Raw genomic sequence first — 23435 nt, 5'->3', positions numbered from 1 at the left:
TCACGAAGAGTCGGACACAACAACACATTTTGAGGGAGGTCTCGGTTAAATGGAGCTGTGCTCCCTTGGAGACTTCTTGACTCCAGTGCTCCATTGTTTGCTAATTCTCTGCCCCTACCCCTGCTCTGGAATGGGGATTTTGGGCTGAATTGTATGATGGTCTTAGAGGTTATACCCAAACGTCTCCATCACACAGCTTTCACCCCAGTATAAAAATTGGGGCACCCCATGTTCTGTTGGGTTGGAGCAAACAGGCTCCAGGCTGCCTTTGCTTTGCTCTCAGCTCCTCAAAAGTCCCATCTTCTTCCTGGCATCAGCCCTCTCTTTTGTAAGCTGTATGGCTGCCCTGCAGGAAAAAAAAGCCACAGGAACTCCAAATCCCTGGGCTTGGAGGGAAACAACTGGGGTGGATAGGCATCTGGCAGCACTGAAAATGGTTCAGCGAGAAAGCCCCATCCCAGCCAAGAAACCCCTGGATAGCTTTAATGCAATAAGGAGATGATAGGCATCTGGAAACAAAACCTACACGAGCCACACAGTCCCCAAGAATCAGCATGAAAGATACTGTGGAATTAGCACAAGCACAGCGATGGCTGCTACTGAAGCTTAATCCTTTAATTAAAGCTAAACTCCATCTTGCTGTGTTGAACTGATATCTCTCTCCCCAAGAGGCAGGCTTTCCCTCTGCATGCATTCCAGAATGCTTGTGCTGGGTCCCTCCAATTCATGTCTTCTTACCACGCTGTGCTCCAAAGTGGAAGCAAATAGTTGATTGCGATGATGGGCAAGGGGAAAGATTGCTCATACAGGGAATGAATGAAATCTTTTCAGTGAAGACATCCTACGACCCTTTCAAAGCTGATCCTATGAGTTGCCTTGATGGAGATTCCTACTGAGTGACTGGTTATGTTTTTTAAAATATGTTATTTTTAAAATTGTGTATGTTTGTGTGTGTGTGTGTGTGTGTGTGTCTGAAACAGCCAGGCCAGTCTGAATCTATCAGTCTTTCTTGCATTTGTTTGTTTCTTCTACGCAGTTAGGTTCATGATTTTTAGGATTTCTTCCCCCTAAATCACTGGGGGATTAGGATGCTGAATGCCTTCCTTTTCAGGGTAGGGAAAAAAAAATCTGAAGTTCAAAAATCTGAATGTGGGAGAAAGTTAAATTGACAGATTTTCTCATTTGTAATAGGGATTGTGTAAATGGGACTGTTAAATGCAGTAGGACCCCGATAACTGAGGGATCAATATACACAGTTTCACTTATTCATGATCTGAATATATTAAAAAAAAACCTATAAATACATATTTTCATTACGTGTGTACCAGAAATTGGCCACTAGAGGGAGACAGAGACCAAGCTGTGTATTCTTGTTGTTAAAGAATATAAAGCATGATCTCTGGCTCCCTCTAGCAACTAGTTCTGGTAACACATGGTGATAATACTTTTTTGTCTGGATTTTTTTTTTTACTCTGCTATGTTTAGCGCTCACTGTTATCTGTGGTTTTCAGCATCCCCGGGGGGGGGGGGGGCTTGGAACCAATACATCACAAATATGGGGATCCTACTGTATTACAGGTCAGGGCAAAGGTGGGAAGAATCTCCCCCTTCTACCAGTCCCTTTCTGTTTGAATAAGGGACACAACAAATAAACAACACTCAAGAGCAAAAAGGTGAGTACTGTTACATACAGCACTGATGTTACCTGTCTGTCATGGGTTTGGAGGGAAAGTTCCATCCTATGGGGAGTGGAAGGCGGGACATCAGGAGGAGGGGCTGTACTGTATATATATGTGGAGCGTGTGTGGAGAAGCTAGCAGAGCTGGAGGAAAAAGCTGGAGAAGAGCTGAGAGAAGAAGCTTGAGTGGGAGTCTGTGTGTCAGACAGGGTACTACTGTGGGTCAGTCAGTACCAACCTGATAGGTTCAGGTGTCTGTATGGTTAGCCAGAACTGATAGGTTCAGGGTCTGTGCTTCAAGTTAAGTGTTCTGTGTGAACCAAACAGTGTGTATGTATGATTGAGACTAAGCCACGTTACTGTATCTTATTCACTTGATCCTTTTATTTTTCCCTGTGTGTTATTTAATAAACCTTGTTCTTTTATTTGTTAAAAATCCATCCCTGGTCTGTGTGACTTCTTATAGGGAATGGTTGGTGGCAGCTTAGTGAAACTGTGGCATATCCCAGTAGGTCTGGGTTTGTCACATTGATTGGTGTCCAGCGTGTGGGATACGACTGGTCCAGTTGTCCAGTGGTCCAGCAAAGCCTTGGCAAGTGTGCCCAGAGCAAGGGGGGTCTAGTCAGGGACAATCTGAGAGCACGTAGGTAATCTTCTAGGTGTACCTCACGGGGAGGTGCGCTAGTAGAAGAACGTGTAACCTCAGATTGGGGACTAGATTAGGGAGCTCTGAGGCAGCCTGTTTTGGCGGGAAAAAAGCTGAGGCAAAACTGGAAAGTAGAAGTGATTTAGCCTGCCTGCTGAGAGGCCTAGCAGAGGGGGGTAGACTCTGGCTCGCAACTGTTGCAAGTTAGTGCTGAAGAACAGCAGCAATCTATAGAAAGCTGGTTCTGAGGCAAAAGAAACAAAAAAAAAAGTGGTCGCTTTATTTTGAGGCTTGACTTTTGAAAGCAGCCTGTTCTGGGGGGGGGAATTATGCCCTTGACTCGAAGCCAAATGGCAGAAATGGGAGAAGTGAAAGACCCCCAGGTTGACCAAGGTTCTGAGGATTGATTTGGCTCAGTGCAGGGTGACAGCACGGGAGAACAGAACCCAGAGCTCAGAAAAATACTCCTAGCCCAACAGCATGAACTGAGGGTGAGGGAAATGGAGGAAAGATTAGAGAGAGAAAGAAGGGAGGAAAGGGAAAGGCAATTTGAAATGGAGCAAAGGGAAAGAGAGAAACAAAGACAATTTGAATTGGAATTGCAGAGAGAGAAAATGGCGTTTGAGTTAAGAAAATTGGAACTGATGAATCAGAACAATAATAACAATAGGGATTCTGAGGGAGGCCAATTGTCTAAAGCTGACCTGAAGAAATTCCCTGTGTACCACAAGGGAGATTGTCCTGAGGTGTTCTTTTCCTTAGTGGAAAGAGCGTTTGTGGACTTCTCAGTGAGGGAAACTGAGAAGATGACCATTATGTGATCTTTAATCAGTGGCAGCCTGGCCGAAGTCTATTCAGAGATGCCAGAGGAACTGATGAAAGATTTTGCAGAGTTTAAAAAACTGGTGTTTGCCAGACATGGGATAAATGCGGAACAGCTGAGGCAAAGATTCAGGTCACTCACCAAGAAACCAGAGCAGACTTTTACCCAAGTGGGGGCCCAATTGGTGAGGCTGCTAGAGAAATGGCTATCTCAGGAGGGGACAGAGACCTTTCAGCAGCTCAAAGACTTGATAGCGCTGGAACAGTTCTATTCAGTCCTACATGGGGAACTGAAATTCCAGGTGAGGGAAAGGAAACCGAAATCTGTGGCAGAAGCAGCCGAGATCGCAGATTTTATTTCCCAAATAAGAAAGCCCTTGGGTGAGGGGAAATCGATGGGGAAACCTAAAGAAACCTACAGCAAGTACTCTCAGGGACCAGGGAAAAGCCAGCAAGGGGGAGGGGCCCATGGTGAAGGGAAGCCCTCAGACATGAAACCAAGACCTCAGATTTTGGAGGGAAAACCAAAACAAGATGAGAAAGACTCAAAATATAGCAGAAAATGTTATTTCTGTCAGGGAAAGGGCCATCTAATCTCAGAGTGTGAGAAATTAAAGCAGCTAAAAGGAATTGTGCCTCAGGATTCGAGTGGAACCAAGCCAAAAGCTGTGTTCTGTGTCCAGAAAGAGCAAAGCTCCTTGTCACTGAGGGAGCCTGTTGCCATGGCTACTCAATCTGGAACAGTTACATCTGCTGATCAGGCTGAGGAAAATGGTCCTCTTGTGGAGGTCAAGCGCTGCTTGCTCGTGAGAACAGATTCTCAGTTGTTTGAAACAGCAGGGGTGGACGTAGGAATACTTGACCATCAGTATCGGGGGTTGAGGGACACTTGTTCCCAGGTGACCCTGTGCCATCCAGATATTATTCCTAGGGAATATATAATCCCAAATGAGAGCATGAAGGTGGCAGGGATTGAGGGGCAGGTGATCTCACTGCCAGTAGCGGAGGTACCTGTGAACTTTCAAGGCTGGAGGGGAGTTTGGCGGCTAGCGATTTCATCGACTCTGCCAGCAGCCGTGCTCGTGGGAAATGACCTGGCTGAACATGTGAAACGGGTGCTAGTGATTACACGTTCACAAGCCACCGCGGGGACAGTTCAGGGGGGTAATGATGAGCCAGAGACGGAAGCAGAGGGGAGTTCAGAAGCTGTGGTGGAAATCTTAACCACAGACAGCCGATTTGGCCAAGAGCAAAAGGCAGACGCCACTCTCCAAAAGTGTTTTGAACAGGTGACTGACGCCCAGCTAACACCTGAAACCCCAGTGAGATTTGTAGAGAAAAAGGGGATTTTGTATAGAGAGACCCTGAGGAATATCTCAAAAGGGGGAGATGGGATCCGAAGTCAGTTAGTGGTACCTGAAAAGTATCGCCCCATGATCTTACAAAGGGGGCACTCTGACATGTTTGCTGCGCACTTAGGGGTGAACAAAACACAGCAGAGAATCACACAGAATTTTTACTGGCCTGACATAGGGAAGCAGATCAGGGAGTTCTGTAAACAATGTGATGTGTGTCAAAGGCAGGGGAATAGCCGCGACAGGACCAAAGCAAAGTTGTGCCCTTTGCCTGTGATTGACACTCCGTTCAAATGCATAGGGGTGGATATTGTGGGACCTTTGCCCAAGGCCACAAAGAGGGGGAACAGGTTCATTCTCACCATTGTGGACCATGCCACGAGGTACCCTGAAGCCATTCCCTTGACTAACATTGAAACTAACACAGTGGCAGATGCCTTGGTGGGGTATATGTCCAGGATGGGATTTGCCTCAGAAATAATCACAGATTTGGGCGCATCATTCACATCGAAGCTCATGAAACGCTTATGGCAAATCTGTGGAATTAAGCACAAGGAAACCACTGCCTATCACCCTGAAAGTAATGGGTTAACTGAGAAGTTCAATGGGACTCTAATGCGCATGATTAGGGCTTACTTGGCAGAGAATCCAAACAATTGGGACCAGAAGCTGCAATCCCTTTTGTTTGCTTATCGATCAGTGCCACAAGCCAGTACCGGGTTCAGTCCGTTTGAACTTTTGTTTGGGAGAAGGGTGAAAGGGCCCCTTGATTTAATCAAACAAGAGTGGGAGCAGATCACCCAGGATGACCCACAAGAAGTTGTGACATATATAGACTCTTTAAGGAATGACATAAAGAGAAACCTAGAGCTAGCAGCAGAGAACCTGCAAGCTCAAAAGGTCAGAAAGAAAGCTTGGGATGACCAGGAAGGCAGGGAGAGGCACTTTAATCCAGGGGAGGAAGTGCTTTGGCCTAGGCTCTGCAAAGAGAACAAACTGCAGCTGGGTAGCCCAGAAATAAAATACTTGGGTCACATAGTAGGGGGAGGAGTGATCAAACCCCTCGAGGCCAAGATAGAAGCAGTTCGTGATTGGCCCAGACCCAACACCAAGAAAAAAGTCAAATCATTTCTTGGGTTGGTGGGCTACTACAGAAAGTTCATCCTGAGGTTTAGCGAGATTGCGGCTCCGCTGACCGATCTGACGAGGAAGAAGACTGATGACCGCATCCCGTGGACCAGCGACTGTGAGGAGGCGTTCCAGAGGTTGAAGCAGGCGCTCATCAACTATCCAGTGCTGCGTGCTCCAGACTTCGACCGGGAGTTCATCATCTACACCGATGCGTCTAACAGCGGGGTAGGAGCAGTTCTTTGCCAGGAGGATGAGAATGGTGACCAGCATCCAGTGTCCTACCTGAGTAGGAAACTCCAGAAAGGTGAGAGACATTTGGCAACCGTGGAGAAGGAGTGCCTGGCCATAGTCTACGCGATCCAGAAGGCCAAGCCTTACATCTGGGGAAGACATTTTACTCTGTGCACTGACCATTCACCACTGCAATGGTTAAAGACAATGAAAACCCACAATAGCAAACTTATGAGGTGGGCTTTAAACCTGCAAGACTATGACTTTGAAGTGAAGGTGGTCAGAGGGTCAGTGAACTGTGTTGCTGACGCCTTGTCAAGAAGACCTGAAGAATGAAGACGGCGAAAGAAACATGGACTATGTATATATTTTGATGACAAAAAGTCAAATGTGTCTGTTTATTAAACATGTTGGTTTGTATAAATAAAGGTAACTTGATGTATTGTTAATGGTAAATGTTTAAATGCCTAATAGAGTGTAAGTATAAGTAAGTATGGTATTGTATGTTATTATATGACTGTTTTTGTTGGTTTTGGGTCCAGGTTGTTTTTTGGTGAAAAGCACCTTAGCTTTCCCCCTACAAAACAACTTATAAAGAGGGGAGGTGTTACATACAGCACTGATGTTACCTGTCTGTCATGGGTTTGGAGGGAAAGTTCCATCCTATGGGGAGTGGAAGGCGGGACATCAGGAGGAGGGGCTGTACTGTATATATATGCAGAGCTGGAGAAGAAGCTGGGGGAGAAGAGCTGAGAGAAGAAGCTTGAGTGGGAGTCTGTGTGTCAGACAGGGTACTACTGTGGGTCAGTCAGTACCAACCTGATAGGTTCAGGTGTCTGTATGGTTAGCCAGAACTGATAGGTTCAGGGTCTGTGCTTCAAGTTAAGTGTTCTGTGTGAACCAAACAGTGTGTATGTATGATTGAGACTAAGCCACGTTACTGTATCTTATTCACTTGATCCTTTTATTTTTCCCTGTGTGTTATTTAATAAACCTTGTTCTTTTATTTGTTAAAAATCCATCCCTGGTCTGTGTGACTTCTTATAGGGAATGGTTGGTGGCAGCTTAGTGAAACTGTGGCATATCCCAGTAGGTCTGGGTTTGTCACAAGTACATTTTTAATCATTGGTAGCAAAAAATATATTTAAAATATATTTTATGTAAAGTACCACACCTTTTTTTTAAATAATAAAAATACAGTTCTGCAAAGTTTTAGGAAAAAAGGCCCAATATGCAATGAAACGGTCAAAAATTCTCGTAATCCTGCCCATCATAAAAGGGGAAAAACTGAATATACTTGTCCTTACCTTCGAGAACAAACTAAAGAAAGACTAACATCTAGGAGCCCCAGTCATAAATGGATCTGGCACATAGCTATATCATGTGTTAAAATAAAACAAACAGACAAAAACAAACAGATAAAAATGGGACTATGTAACACACAATTAAAGGAAACCACATGAACCGAAGGAACCAAAGGCATTCTTAAACATGACTATCTTCATTGTTCATAGCAATGGCAGGACCAAGCAGAAATTTCCAACATCCATGGTCCTGTCTCTCATGTCTATCTCTTGATGGTGCAGGTTATCTGATGTGAACATTAGCTTGGGGTAGGATCACATGGGGGGATATGCTTCCTCGGGTATGAGTACCACCTATGCTAGGTTCACGTGCCATTATCTAGCTTTTGTCCACCTGTGCTAAGTCACTAGAAGAGACAACCATAAGAGGAAAGGTTTGGAAAACAGGTAATTAGCTTTAGAAAGATTTGTTGTCAAAAGACACTCAGAAAACTTTGGCATCTCATTACGCTGTTTTGTTCCTTTCCTCCATTTACGGCTAATCTTGTCCAAAAGAGAGAAAAAAACATCTAGGCATTCCTAATTTGTCTCTCCCGTTGCTCTTCATCTTCTCTCTTCCCCACTATCTGTTTCACCATTGAAGCCCACTTAGAAAAATGTATTAGCTCTAATCTAGCAATACAGTACTGTGATTTTTGTATATTTGTGGGGGTCTTCATGCCTTCATAGTGGACACTAGCTTTACATCAGAAATGGAAATGTTACAGTTCTGGACTACAAATCCAGCTGGTGGGGGTTTATTTGTTTGTTTGCAATAACTGGCCATACAGGCTGGACTATTCCAGGATATGTAGTTCAAAAACATAATGCTTGTCCTATCTATGTTCAATGCAAGAAATCACAAGGTCAACTCACACCATGTCAATTTAAAGTCAATCCCAGTTCATAGGTTTGGAAATGCCTTTCGTGAGTCAGTGCTATTTATAGTAGACAAGGCTGGCATAGATAGAGCCAATGGGCACTGTACATGTCCATTGTCTACCTTTCTACTACATCTCTCAGATGTCTCTGTGGCTGCCTTAACAGAAAACTCAGCCTGTTTTCTGTTGTGGTCATAAACCCAACGAGGTGGAAGCTGTAAGTGAGCACAAGCCTTTGCAGAGTGAGGTTCACGGCACGAGTGAATAAGATGGAGTCTCGTTCCCCATGCACTTGAGCGACGCTCATGCATTCCAGTATGAGGAAGTGAGGAAGAAGCGCATGCAGTACCTGATGATCTCAGAGTCAGGGAGCAGGCCTATGTGGTAGTGGGGGTAGGGAGCTGAAAGGAGGAAGCTTTTCTCACACTCGACAGGGGAATAGTGCCTAGGAGAAGGTGGTTTATCACAGAATTTGTTCACAGTGCTGTAAACGGGTTCAGGAGGCCTGGTGATAACAGAGACAAGAATAAGAGATTAGACGGGTGTTAACATGCGCAACCGCTCGAATGCACGGCTAATTGCACTCCAAAGCATGCAAAGAAGAGCCACGAGAGAAGGATTAGATACGTATACCAAGGAAAAGATAAAACTTTTGTTAAGTTACGATACGCTCTTCACAGAGATTAAGAATGGGTTATGCACACTATTCTTGCACAAGACAGCTAGAGAGAGAGAAAAAAGGAAGGACAAAGCCGTACCATAACATTTACCTCTGAGCCTATGAGCTGGGCTAAGAGATGGCTTCTTACCTTCTGGAAACCAAGAAACATCTTTACTTTGCCAATACATTTATGCTGAAAAGCTAGGCATACAGCTTTACCATTTCCACAGTAAAATTAGGAACACGCATTCGCACCACAAGGATAACAATATGTGTCAGCGCACATTAGTCATAAAACAGAAAGGCATCTCAAAACCTTTCTTGCAAACATTCACGGCTAATGCATGGATGAACGGTGGAGGAAACAACATAGACAACTCCATTCTCTACAACAGTGGCTCCTAAGCAGTAGACCTTGACCTCAAGAAGAACTGATGATCCATGGGCCCAAAGTGGTTCAGAGTTGACCAGCTCATGTAACCTGAGATAAACTACCATTAAGGCTAAGAAATGCCTTCTAAGTCAAGGGAAGGCGTAAAAGAGGACTATTATCTTCCCTTATGTTACTGGGGATTTGGACTGAGTTTCAGCGATCCAGATCATGACCCATTTTCTGTAGGCTGCATCAATGGAGCTGTAGCGTAATTTAGTAACAGCAAGAGAATATAACAACACATTTTCTTTAATCTTGAACTCTCAATGGGTAATAGTTTTAAATTTGGGATTAGGGCAATAAGTGTGGCTATAGTTTAGGAGCAGAGCATGTAATTTATTTCAGGCGTGCAAGATCAAAGATTCAAGCTCTGATACCATCAGTTGAAAGGACTAGGGAGCAAGTAGCATTTTTCCAGGGTGTCGGGCAGTGAAAGCCTTCTTCTTGACACCCTGAAAACTGGTGCTAGTTCAGACAGCACAGTGGTAGAAAGTGAGAAAGACTGATTCAATATAAAGTAAACATATGGCCCCTGAGAAATGTATAGGAAATTGTCGACAGATCAGTGACAATGATCCAGTAAGCAAGAAACCACGGTTCTAGACAAGGAGACTTCTGAATAGCAGTGGACAGCAGGTGACATCTTCCATAATTGCACCGTATATTTGAAAATTAAGGCATACACTTGGCACATCAAGCATCATGAAATAATATTATTTCCATAGAATTCAGGCTAAACATTTGAACAGCTGTTAATTGCCATTGCTGTTAAAAGACACAATATGCAGGCAAAAAAAAAAAATACAGTCCTTTAAAAACCAACATCAGCATGCTGGTCTTTCTCCTCATGTGTAGAGCCTATTCCCAGCAACCCCAAGTTTCAAACACTAGACCTTTCAGCATCCACAGTTGGGGCTTCATCCTGCAGGCAACTGGTGCGGCAAGCGTTGCAAAGTCCAAGCCAGGGTTCTCTCCGTTTTGCTTTTCAGGAACAGTTTCATACATCCAAGCCAACCTTGTTGAAAGCCCATCTACAGGGGCTTCTCAAAAACGCATGAGTGTAGGATGTCTGTGTCAATTCTGACATGCAGATGTCGTTGTCTACAGTAAGTCTACAATAAGTTGGCTAACATGATATACTAAGCAATCGTTGAATGATACCGTGTATCTAATGGTCCAAGAACAGGTTTTTGGAGCTGAAGAAAAACATTTTCAACAAAATAAAAACAAAATGAAAATCCTTCATAACACTAAGGATGAGAAAACCTGTTCATTTCCCACATCCATAGTTTTGAAACCTCAAGCTGTTCTCATCCGATACAAATTTCCAAATTTGTACACATTCTTCAAAACAATGAACTGAAATGGCCTTCTCACCCATCTGATGATCCAAACTCAGTAAGTATAGGTATTCTTAGCATGGAGAAGGCTTTGGGAAGCCTATCTCTGCCACCATTCTTAAACATGAGGAAGTAAAAGAGAGGGACAACCCACTTTTAACAATGGTGGATACACAAGGCTTCAAACCAAGCCTATGAAGAGTTAAACTCTCAAAGCATTAGGCTTGCATGGATAAGTCTCTCGATTTCAGCTTCCTCTGTATTAAAATGTTCTGAATCTTAAGAGTTGACTCCTCATTCCAAATACGAACAGATCTGCACATTTTGGTACATAATAAAAAACCCAAACTGGAACAAATTCTCAGAAAAACTTTACAATAATGTGAAAAGGAAACAGAATACATTAATGTTACATTGTTTTGGAAACACAGAGATCATGTTCATGACAGTCATTTTGCTACACTTAACAATTCATTTGTAAAAAAAAAAAACCCTTGAAAACAGCTTGGAAGAAAGAATTGTACAAATTACACATAGAAGGTTCGTCTTCCAGGGTTTGAAGTGTTTGCAAAAATACTTGACTGACAGTGCAACCAATAGATCTAACATTTCCCATTATATTGTGTTTACTGGCTTCCCAAGAACATTCAAGAATTCCCAGGCCCAATGAGTCAGTGGTTGTATTTGCATAAGACAATCAAGAGTGAAAACAAGGTTATTGTGTCACTCAATGGAAGCCAAGAAACTTCACACTAAAAGAAATCTTTTTGGTATTAAAGGTGCTACAATACCTTTGCTTATCATACATATTATAACAAACTAGCATGGGTAGTTTGGAAATATTGTCTAAAATCCAGTTGCGTAATTACACAAACAGCATAACTTTAAGCAGCAAACTGCTGTACATCAAGTCACATCCATGGGCGTTACTTGTTGCAGTGTGAATTGTCTGCATCAGTAGACAACAGACAATGCCTACCAAGATTTCTTAACTTATGGCATTTTGCCTCTAAAAGTTACACCTTTTGCATAACTGCACAACAGGATTTCAGCCATTAATAACAGCAGATGGGCCATAATTCTGCATCAGGAGTGGAGATACCTGCTAAATTAATCAACACATCAGGTGCTAATCAATAAAAGGTATTGCTGTTGCTGCATTTCCATTTCAGTGTGTGAAGCTAATAATCAAAAGCATTGGTACAGACTAATTTTAGCTCATGATGTAACCTTCTATTTGTTGAGAGTCATATAAAATACACCATACATCTGCATTAAATAAAACCCCTATATACTATAGATTTCGAAAGAACAATGGCCACTTAAAAAAAACCAATAACATTATCCATACTTAGATGTTTTGAATTTTCATTAGTGTTACATGTTTCATCTTGTGTATGAATCCCAATGTAGAAAGATGAGAAATAAGCAACAGCTCCAAGATATAATAGGAACCATTTGTTATTTCCATATAGAAACATCAACTTCTGTTTGTCAATTCCTTGTAACAATAATATATATTTATTTAATCTTAAAAGCTGGAAGAAATCCTATGGATCATTGAGTCCAGTCCTTGTCAAGAAGGCACAGTGGGGAATTAAACTCCCAACCTCTGGTTCTGCAGATACTTAAACCACTAAACTTTCTGCAGTGTACAATATGCCTACATTTCTCTCTATTCTGATTAGGGAATTTAAGAATTGGTGATATGAGTGAACAAAACAGAGCTATCCTATATGATTTAATGGGCTCCATTCATCATTGATGTCGATTTAACAAAGTCAATGCTTGTTCGGCTTCCTAGCAGTGCCCGTCTGGTCTTGTGAATGCTAGAACACATATTGAGACTATACCTATGACTTAAATATATAGTAGGAAAGTATTTTGAATCCAGATCTTGAAATATTCACAAAACCTATTTCTCTTGTTTAAAAAAGTGTAATAAAAAAAACCCAAAATTCTGAATTATGATTAAAAACCCCAAACGTATCCATAGATTAGGACTGCCTCCTTAGAGAGGAGAGTTCCACCCTGCATCTTCTCTGAGATATTTCTACATTTACTATAGCTCAGCATTTGTGTGTGTGTGTGTGGGGGGGGAGGGAAACAGGACTATAGGATGATGTAAATATTTCACACAGCCAAGATGTGTTCAGTGAGTTTACTCCAGCCCACCTTATCATACGGCAAAACACTTTGGAAATTCGGTAGCTTCTATATTAACTTGTGATAAAGGATAAGGTCTGCTTTTTAAGCGGTCAATGTAAAAATATGCCAAGAGCTGTTCTGTGGATTCACACTAGAGTCCCTTATTGTTTGGAATATTGACCACATTTGAAACAGAGTGAACATACTCTCAGCTTTCTGATTTCAAGGATGGTAATAGTGGGGCAAACCTGACTTTTTGTTCTTGTGAGTAAGTGCAATATGGTTCCTGCATATCATCCAGTGCACACACTCCATATCCTTTAATTGCAGAATGTTATCACAGGAAATACAACTCCACAACATGAAATGCCTTAATAACCTCTTAGACAGAGATGGCAATTTCAAGCTTCTGCTCTTTTTAATGCATGCCTGACACAGAATTTAGAGCGTAATACATCCATAGAGATGCTTTGATGTTCTGTCATCTTTGGAAGCTGTTGAGAACTAATTGGCAATGAGTGTCTAGAAAACGAGATGATCCATTCCCAGTGGTATTAGTGGAATCTGGTAATTCTGAGTTCACAGGGATGGAGCACTCTGATGGATTTTAGTCTGAGTATTGTAGGAACTAGACAAAGCACTAAACCTTTTCAGCTAAATGGTTTCAGCACCTTGGAGAGCGCATGCAATGTACAAAATGAAACCCAAAGCAGATTTGATGCATCCATGAAATCGGTCCCCCATTTCCACGAAGTGATACCATGCAATTTGTGACAGAACTAGTAATCATGATCTGCCGTGTTAATTGCAGAGGACTAGTCTTGTGACTAGTCTGGATATGATCAGGCACATTGCATTTTCATCGGTTTCACTATCAAGAGCAAAAACAAGATTTTTTTTGTATGTGCACATATGGGGTGGGGGGGTCATTTAAGTGCCCTTTAAGTTTCCAGCAAGAAAGAAGGCACACAGTTTCTAACCTTCGTAGAAAAGTCCCAAAGCAGCCCAGTGTCCAGGTGCCAATTGATGAAAGAACAGGAGAAGGTAAAGCACAGACATTAATGCTGATGGAGAAGGGGTTCTGCCTGGGATGGAAACCAGAAATAGAGGGAATGTAGACACTGTAAATGGTACCCATGGCAGATCACAAGGCATTCCTGGTTGACACCTGGGTTCTCTGTCTCAGCACAATGGGGGCTACTTGTATGTTGGAATCCCCCAACACCACTATATATGAAAGCTAGGAGCAAGGAGAGAGGACAAGGAAGGGAGGTGGTGGGTGCATGCACCAGGGCCCATTGTACTGCTGGGAGCAAGACACTAAGCAGAGTTTCTTAACCTGTTTCCAAGATCAGATGGCTCATAAGCGGGTCTAGCCCTCCCAAACTTTGCCTGCCATAACCCATCTGTGATGTCATAGGACATGCCCTATAATATTATAGGGAGCCTCCACTGATCTCAAGTTTCAGCCTAAAATTCCAGAGAATTGCAGACCAGGCAACGGAATCAAACAGAGACTATGAAAAAAAGAGGGCATCCAAAAACCAGAGATGGGATCTTGAATTGCGGGACTTGCTCTCAAGTCAGACTTATGTTGCATTGGTGACTTGACTTAGGCTTCAACTGGGGTTTCTTCCCCCCCAACAACAACTCAAACTCAACTCATTACTTTCTCAGGGGGGGAACTGCTTTTCAAAGGGACTCCCACTTGGGACTCAGTACCAAAGATTTAAACTTGGACCCAAAGACTTGGCCACATCCCTGTCTAGAATTATATCTGAAGCTGTCTCCCCTTGCTTGGCTTCTGTGGCACTACTGGTATCTACATGCAATCAAGACTAAAAACAGTTCTACTTCATGTATTTAGTATTATGGAGGGACAAAATTCCCCAGCTGTATGCATGGATCATTCTGGGTTTCTTTTCTTTTCTTTTTCCCTTCTCGAGCTGAACCTCCTGCAGACAAGGAATTATTGAATGATAGTTTCCCATGTGAGTAAGAAGGAGAGAATGAAGACTCAAAAAAAAAAAAAGGGTTGGAGATCATTAATGTTTCTCTATGTCTCAGCTCACAGTTTGTGGAACACAACAAGGCTAATCCATATGGTATTGACAATGGGAGCAGAGCTCATGCATGACACACATCTGTCAACAGAGAGAGAGAGAAGACTGTGCCATCAGAAAATACAGCAAGGAGGGGTTCATGCCATAGTCCCTTTTCCTATTCATGTTTGCCAGATGTAAACATGACCTGTGATTTTCATGGTGTTGAATCAAATGTACAAGTGGCTTTCTGGAAGACCTTTCAGTTGGAAGATTGCACAACTGGTTACAGATTTCATGGCTCTGTTGAAGATATCTGTGGGAACATCAAGAACCATTTCCTAAACTGTTAGCGAAAGCTGCCCAATTTGAGATACAGGGACTCAGAACATAGACAAATTCATTTTTCTAGGGAGTAAGGCATTACAAACAACCTATAGAGACATGCATTTTGCACCATTTTTTGCCCCACCTGAGATAAGTTGGAACCCTCCTTAGCCACTGGAAAAGATGCTAAATCTGCTTTCTGGTTGAAGACCCAGATCTTTATGGGCCTCGGGAGTGAATGTGCATCCTAAAAGCGTGTTCGAAAGGCCAAACGCAAAACTTATTCCTGTATGTTTATGAGGTCAACCAGATGCAGTCCACAGCCAGTGTGAATTCTACTTCCTGCAATATCAGTCCTGTATCAAAATCCTCTAAGAAGAGAGATCTTATCCTGGGGTAGCATTATCTGTATGTATTCAGATAACAGGTCTATGTATTACCGTATTTTTTCATGTATAAGACTATACTTTTGTCTAAAATTTTTACACTAAAATTGAGGGTCATCTTATACATGGAAGTAAGCTGAGGAGAGAACAAAAACAAGTGGAGGGGAAAGCAGGGATCAAAGTCATCCTGCAGGGCATTGATCCCTGCTTTCCCCTCCACTTGTTAAGCCCCACTTTCTTAATTTTGGGTTAGAAAAGTGGGGGGCGTCTTATACATGGGGGCATCTTATACACAGAAAAATAGGGTAGTTATTCATACACTATGATGATGTATCAATTGGAAATGGTTATGTCTGGGGTCGAACTACACAAGGTGGTCAAACTGCAGTTAGACACTGACAGCAGATTATTTCAAAGCTTTTATACCTGTCCAATCAGGCTGGCAACTGAAGCCCACAGTTACCTCCATCAAACCAAACACAACACCAAGCAATATGCAGAAGGGGAAGGTGAGAGAAGGTCATGATAAGAGAGACAGTTGCTCTATAGCAGTGGTTCTTAACCTTGGGTTACTCAGGTGTTTTTGAACTGCAACTCCCAGAAACCCCAGACAGCACAGCTGGTGGTGAAGGCTTCTGGGAGTTGCAGTCCAAAAACACCTGAATATCCCAAGGTTAATAATCACTGCTCTATAGCAGTGGTCCCCAACCTTGGGCCTCCAGATGTTCTTGGACTTCAACTCCCAGAAATCCTGGCCAGCAGAGGTGGTGGTGAAGGCTTCTGGGAGTTGTAGTCCAGGAACATCTGGAGGCCCAAGGTTGGAGACCACTGCTCTATAGCACTTAAGGGAAATCTGGTCTCAATGAGAAGCTAATTGTCTTGTATAGTTTGACTACAACATTCCCTTCCAAGTGTGAGAGTACCCGCTCCAATACCAATTATAGAAACTCCTATGCTTTGGTTTCATTTCCCCCATCTAACTGCAATTAGATGGAGGGGAATCAATTCAAATAGGAAACTCACAACAGAATGTCTACTAGGAATATTTTGGAAGAAATAATGCCATATGACTAAAATATAGAAAGTAAAGAGAAAATAAAGGCGTGGCAGATGGACAATGGGCAAGACTACAATAGGAAGCACCAGCTTTCAAAATAAATTTCCAGATGTGCAGGGAACCAAATGAAAAACTATTTCAATAAAATAGAGAAATGTTCCCCACCCCACCCCTAGATCAATGCAAGATATTTAATCCACAACCAAATCACTTCAAAGACCAAAAATCTGCTCATTGTGTCTTTTTATTGTGATCAACGCAAATACAAAGCATTTGTTACATTTTAGAAGGCATTTACATAACAAATGCAAGCCCTACCCACCCTTATTTCAATTTATACACATTTTTCATTTTAATGTCAAACATTCCATTTTACGTTCTCAAACACACCTTAGGACAAAAGGTTCACATGATTCAATACATCTTGCAAAATGGGCTTACAGCTGGTGAGCTTTTAGTACAAATGCAAAATGAACGTTTAGGTTGAGGAGCATCTTAAGCCACATTTTTACAGAAATTGGACCATTCTTTTTTTTTTTAAAAAAAAATGTTTCGACTGAAGTGGTTTTATGGTCCAACAACTCAGAGAGCACATGTGAATGTCTTGCATAAGATTAAACCAACATCTATGTCATTTCAGGAATTTCTGTTAACTTTCAAAGGCCAACAAAATTCATGCAAGTAAAATATAAAGAAACTTCATATCGATATATTAAAAGCAAGTCTAAATGAATAGGCGGAATGGAAGGAATGCCATCAGGTTGTGCAACCTAAAGAAGCAGATTTTTATTTTTTTTATTGAAAAAATTGCTGATTGTCCCTTTTCCAGATGGCCATATTTCACGCCTGATTGCACAGAAGATAATTTTGACCATTTAGATGATTTTACATATTATCACAATACTACCCACTTGAGTGATTCACCATGTTAACCATGACATAGACATAGCATTAAAATATTTTGATGTAATTACACAACTGAGAGCAAAAAAGCTAATTCTGTTTCTAGATTTGTTGATACAACCTCACTGATACAGGGTTTAATTTTTCTTTATTTTCTTTCTAATTCTTTTTATATCTTTTTTTCCTGTTTTTTCCCCAACCTCATTAGGATTCTTTTATTGGTTCAGTTTTCCTTCCGTTTTTCTCCTTTTCTCCCTTCACAAGCTTTGTCAAAAAGGTACTCTCCCTGCTTCTCTTTCAAATATACAAGGTGATTCTTATCCTGTCCTATTGGCATTGGGGATTTCTAATTTTGCCTGGGAAAAATGCATAATGGTGGCTCAGAAACAGATTTTTCTAACAAACTTCACTTCTTGAACTGAAAAACATTTTACTAAGCAGATAGAATCTGGCATAGCCGAACTATGGAAACCAAACTATCGATTTCTTTTCCAAATATGAATTCTCACCAAAGTGGCTAACACCCAGGCACAATCATATGCATGCAAAGGTCATGTGTGTTTGCACACGCACATTGCACAATGGAAATAGACAATAAAAGAAACCCATGAAAACATCTACAGGTAGCAGAGGAAAACAGATAATAATAATTGTGTACTATCATATCAATTCCAACTTTGGGTGAACTTTTTCCAGGGTTTTCCAGAAGGGGTTTACTATTCCCTTCTTCTGGGGGCATCCTGGGACTATGTAGCTTGCCCAAGGCCACACAGGTTGGATCTACTCACAGGTGGCACAGTGGGGAACTGAACTGGATCTCTAACATGCTGAGCGATCCAGCTAGCAAGAAAAACAAAATGTCTTCCCAAATAACCAGCCTATCACAAAACATATTGCCATTTAAACAAAACAAAAGCAATAACTGTGAAGCAATGAAATTCCTCTAAGAGCTACACTTTCCACAGCCAGAATGAACCAACTCTAACCACTGGTTCTCAACCTGTTACCTCTTATGTCTCAAAAAATGTGCCAACATACCAAAGTAGAAACAAAAAGCTCACTTGTTCCAAGGAGAACTTTTCTGTTGCCAAAATCCTGCTCCTTAATATAAATCACACTAAAGTAAGCAATTTGGTGTGTCTATTCCTCCATAGGCTCCATTGATTCAAATAGATCTACTCTTAGTGCAACATATTTTATCATACATCACAAGCAGAGTAGGGCATTTGACTTAATGGAGCTGATTTACAAAATCTCCACTGATTCAATGGGTCTAGTCTAGTGCAATTTACGACACAAAGCAACAGAATTTTGGCCTGTATTTTCAGGTCTTGGCCAGAATCCTACTGGTTACTTAAACCAATGTTAGGTGCAAGGGCAGAAATCACTGTGGCAAATTACCCCTAGTTAAAAGCCATTGCTTGCATTTCACATCGCATGCCAAAACACACAGCTGGCACATGGTGAAGAATACAAGTCGTGACTTGTTTAATGGTTTTTTGATGGTGGAAAAGACCCCGTTGTTGGAAAAGTGTGAAGGCAAGAGGAGAAGGGGACGTCAGAGGACGAGATGGTTGGACAGTGTCACCGAAGCTACTAATATTAATTTGACCAAACTCCGGGAGGCGGCAGAAGACAGGAGGGCCTGGCGTCGTCTGGTCCATGGGGTCATGAAGAGTTGGACACAACTTAACGACTAAACAACAATAACAGATAACCAGTAGAACCCTGGCTTTTATAGGAAGATGGCAAGCAGAGGAAATGGGGAACTGGAGAAATGCATGTACTATTAGCATGCCAGAAGACCTGACATGGACAATCTGTGACAAAGTCTGTCAAAGATAGCACGTCACAGTTACAGGAAGACAGTGAGGGGCTGAAGGAAAATGGATTCTTCATCATGGTCATGAACTCTGCATCCACCCATACTCAAGCAGCTCTCCATTGGCATGTACAGACAACTGGGTATCTGGCTGTGGAGCCAGAGGTTCCTCATTGTGCCTCCACAGTGAAGAACCAGCTTGTGTGCCCTTGGGCAAGCTACCTACTCCCAGGGTACTCCCAGAAGAAAGGAATAGTACATAACCTCTGAGTATTCTCTACCTGGAAAACCTCCAAAATGGCCTCCATAAATCAGAATTATGTTGAAGGCACACAACTGTTATTAGACCAGTGGTCTAAGGTGCCTTGAAGCCCTTGTGGAAGAACAGTGGGGTAGAAGGGAAATAATAAATAACAGCGACAACAGAAGCAGTGATGAAACAAGACTGCAGGATATCGTCCTTCTCAGATACAACATAAGAAGAATAGAAGCATGAAAGAAAAATCTGTTTCATGTAAATGCAGTTGGAACAAGTCCCCTCATTATGGCTTTGCCACTGAGAAACTGAATGAATGAACCTAAGCTCATTAACGATGCCTGTGGAGTGATACTAGAATTCTCATTAATCATCACTGAAATTGCCATTCACTCCCATTTTGCTTTACCATACTTCATTATATTTTCTCCCTCTCTTCAAAACTCCTCTAGCATTGCCAGGACACTGCTGTTCGATCAGTTAAAAAATAAAAATAAATCAGGATTCAGTCCAAATATTTTAAACAAGAAAGGGCCTGGCTGTTTGCAGAGGGACAGCGCCTTCCATCACATCATGCTGTTTAGCCAAGCAGACAAGAAAATCTGCTGCTATTGATATAAAAGATACCCCCTGGGGCTTTCAATCCAAGAACATTTTTCTACTCTTCCACTTTTTATAAGCCTATTATGTCACCATAACTTGATGGCACACAAAAGTTGCATAACCAAGTAATCAGATACTAATTCTCAACAGAACAGATGGCTCCAGGGGCCACTTTCAGAAATCTTCAACATCTGCCCATATTAAGCTTCCAGAGCTATTTTTTTAATAGCTTGCTAATTCTGTGGTCTTCATACTTCCTACCTTTTCTGTGGCTATAGAGGAACCATTTATTTATTTATTTATTTATTTATTTATTTATTTATTTATTTATTTATTTATTTATTTATTTATTTATTTATTTATTTATTTATTTATTTATTTATTTATTTATTTATTTATTTATTTATATCCCACCCATTTACCCCAAGTCTACTCTGGGCAGCTACCAATGAAAATGGCATAAAAGCGATATAATAAAATAGAGAACAACAATAGTAATATTCTTCAAGATGGGGAAAAGATAAAAATAATCAAGTCATGACAGGAGGGAAAGCCTGCCTAAAGAGTCAGGTCTTAAGTCGGCTCTTAAAAACACCCAGTGAGGGAGCCAGACAGATCTATGAAGGGAGATTGTTCCAGAGCCGAGGGGCCACTGCCGAGAAGGCCCATTTTCTTGTTCTTTCTCTTTGGGCCTCCCTCGGCGTTAGGCCCCTCAGCCGCCCTTCCTGGCTAGAACGAGTGGTTTGGGTAGATCTAGGTGGGAGAAGGTGTCCCACTAGATATCAAGGTCCTAAACCGTTTAGGGCTTTATATGTCTATTCCATATCAGCCAGAACCATGTATATTGTTGAGGACTCAGAGAAATACTGATGAATACTCCGTTCCTGCAGGACACTGGCCAGGCCTGCTGGGCCTCAGAGTGACCTTATGAAAACGGAGCGTGAAACTCAAAGTGTAATGACTGTTCTTTCTGCATTGCACATATCAGGAGAAGATCAGAAGGGATTTTCTGATTCCTCGTTCTGGGAGTCATGCTTGATTTAACAGAAACCCAAATGTGTTTCATCTGGGAGAAAGGCCTCAGAGGGAAGGCCTTGAGGCTCACCTAGGCCTAGCTCTGTCCAAGCTAGGCCTAGCTCTGCCCACGCTTCCTGTTCAGAGTATGTTCAGAGACCTCCCAGCTAGCAGTGGGGAACAACAAGGTTGAGAGGAGCTAGGCCTAGTTAAACCTCAAAGATTTCCAGCTGAGGCCCCTCTCCCAGGTGAATCACATTTAGCTGTCCATCAGGTAGTATTCACAGAATTGAGAAATACAGGGTTTGGAGTTGAAGAAATCTGAAAATTCCATCCCTAAAGATCAGAATGGAGTAAGCAGTCTTTCGGTATTTTCCCAAGCATCCCTGACTATCACAGGGAATAATCCTTTTTCTGTTTTCAAGGAGACATAGCTTTGAATTCTATGAATATGACTTGAAAAAAGTGCCGAAAGTTGATAGTTATTTTACAAATATTCAGCCTAGGTTGAAAGGCAAAATATTGCCAGCTCGACAAGCTCTAGACTGTTGTAGCAAGAATGTGCATTATCCTCAAAAGCCCTTCATTATCATTATCTTAGAACTGCAGAGATGGAAGGGATCTATGGACCATTGAGTCCTGCCCATTTCAAGGGGGCACTGTGGGGAATTCAACTCCCAACCTTTGGCTCTGCAGCCAGATACCAAAACCCCCCTTGAAAGTCTGGCTGCAGAACAGATTTCGAAACAGAGGATTAAACTGGTATTAATTGCCTGGTCCTTTCCTCTAAACACAGCGATCACTGGAGAAATTTATTTACAGTGGTGCCTCACTTTATGATTGCCCTGTTTAATGACGAAACCGCATTATGATGAACTTTTTGCGATTGCAAAACAATGTTTTCTATGGGGGAATTTCGGTTTGCAATGATCGTTTCCTTGCTTCGGGAACCGATTCTTTGCAAAATGACGATTTTCCAACAGCTGTTCGGCGGTTTCAAAATGGCCACCGGGTAAACAAAATGGCCCCCCGCTGTTTTCTGGGACGGATTCCTCGCTGCACAGGCAGAGAAAATGGCCGCCCTATGGAGGATCTTTGCTGGACGGTGAGTTTACAGCCCTTTGGAATGCATTAAATGGGTTGCAATGTGTTTCAATGGGTTTTTTCATTTCACATTATGACGTTTTCGGTCTACAGCGATTTCGCTGGAACGAACTGACGTCGTAATGTGAGGCACCACTATATTTACAACACAAGGATCTGGAACCCTTACCTGACCTCTAAGGTCACCAGACCTTAGTAGGCTTCACTGATGACATATTTTAAAAGCTGACGTGCCTAAAAAAGCAATTCTGGTTTTAAAAATGGCTTTCTGGCCTAAATTATGTACAGAGGGGGTAAAAACCATTTTCAATCTATTCAGTGTAGGGCATTACAAAATGGCATGTGGACTTCATTTCCCTTTTTCTTGACCTAGCCTATAACCTTCCTTTTCCAATTTCAAATCCAACAAAGAATACCAATAAAGATTCTAAAATATTTCCTAGAAAAACAAATTCAAGTTTTATTCTAAATTTAGTCCTTTAGTCACACTACGCTAAATTGGAATTATTACTTGAATAAAATAAATTTATGACAATATCGGCTTGAAGAAAAAACAGTTCCAAAAAACATTTATAAGGTGAAGCATTTAGCAATATTTTACCGCAGAAAAACATGCACACAGCTCTTAACATGGAGTGAAATGTATTTTTCAAGGCTAGAAAATGGTTTGGGCAATTGTAGTATAAGAAGAATTGTTATTACAGGAGAGAAAGCATGTAACATGTAACAAGAAAATATTCTGAATCATTAAAGTTGATATGGAAATGACTCAACAAGCTTTCTGGCCAAGGCTGGTTAATAATGCAAGACGGAGTTGGACACTGAGAGCTAATATCTGTAGTGGTTAGAGCAATGGAGCAGAGCTGGGGGACCCCCACTGTCATTTCTCTGCCCCAAATCATAGAGGATGAACTAGTGCAAGTTACTTTTTCTCAGTCTAATGTGCCTGATAGGGTTGATGGGAATGTGTGGAACCATGACCTTAATTAAATAGGTAGAAATCAAGGGTGGAACAGAATTTCACCCTTAAGTATCTATCAATGGCTATTAGCCAAGGTGCAGTTATTATTGCATTGATTTCCATTACTATCCCATATCTTTGGAGAATTTGATGGACTTGGCTGTAGCCTTCAATATTTAGGTGACAAGGCCACTGGTAAACACAATATGGCTACAACTGATTTTTCCAAGAAGCTCCATCGGCCCTAGAGGACAAGGTCCTTTCAGGGAAGGCAAGAGAAGAGCAAACTGA

At 41.8% G+C, this 23435-nt stretch overlaps 1 protein-coding gene across 32 annotated transcripts in view; it reads right to left on the bottom strand.

Moving 5' to 3' along the window:
- Positions 1 to 23435, bottom strand: part of DLG2 (discs large MAGUK scaffold protein 2) — a 1097443-nt gene that overhangs the window by 207326 nt on the left and 866682 nt on the right. For 24 of the 32 annotated variants that reach the window (XM_078390148.1, XM_078390151.1, XM_078390152.1 and 21 more), the window contains one exon: positions 8437 to 8592. The exons of the other annotated variants lie outside the window; for them this stretch is intronic. In XM_078390148.1, the coding sequence (XP_078246274.1) occupies positions 8437 to 8592 (156 nt within the window). The remainder of the gene's footprint in view (positions 1 to 8436; positions 8593 to 23435) is intronic. 32 annotated transcript variants of the gene reach the window in all.

This window comes from Pogona vitticeps, chromosome 3 (genome assembly GCF_051106095.1).
Source record: "Pogona vitticeps strain Pit_001003342236 chromosome 3, PviZW2.1, whole genome shotgun sequence".
Classification (NCBI taxonomy): domain Eukaryota; kingdom Metazoa; phylum Chordata; class Lepidosauria; order Squamata; family Agamidae; genus Pogona; species Pogona vitticeps.
This window is presented reverse-complemented; position numbering and strand designations above follow the sequence as displayed.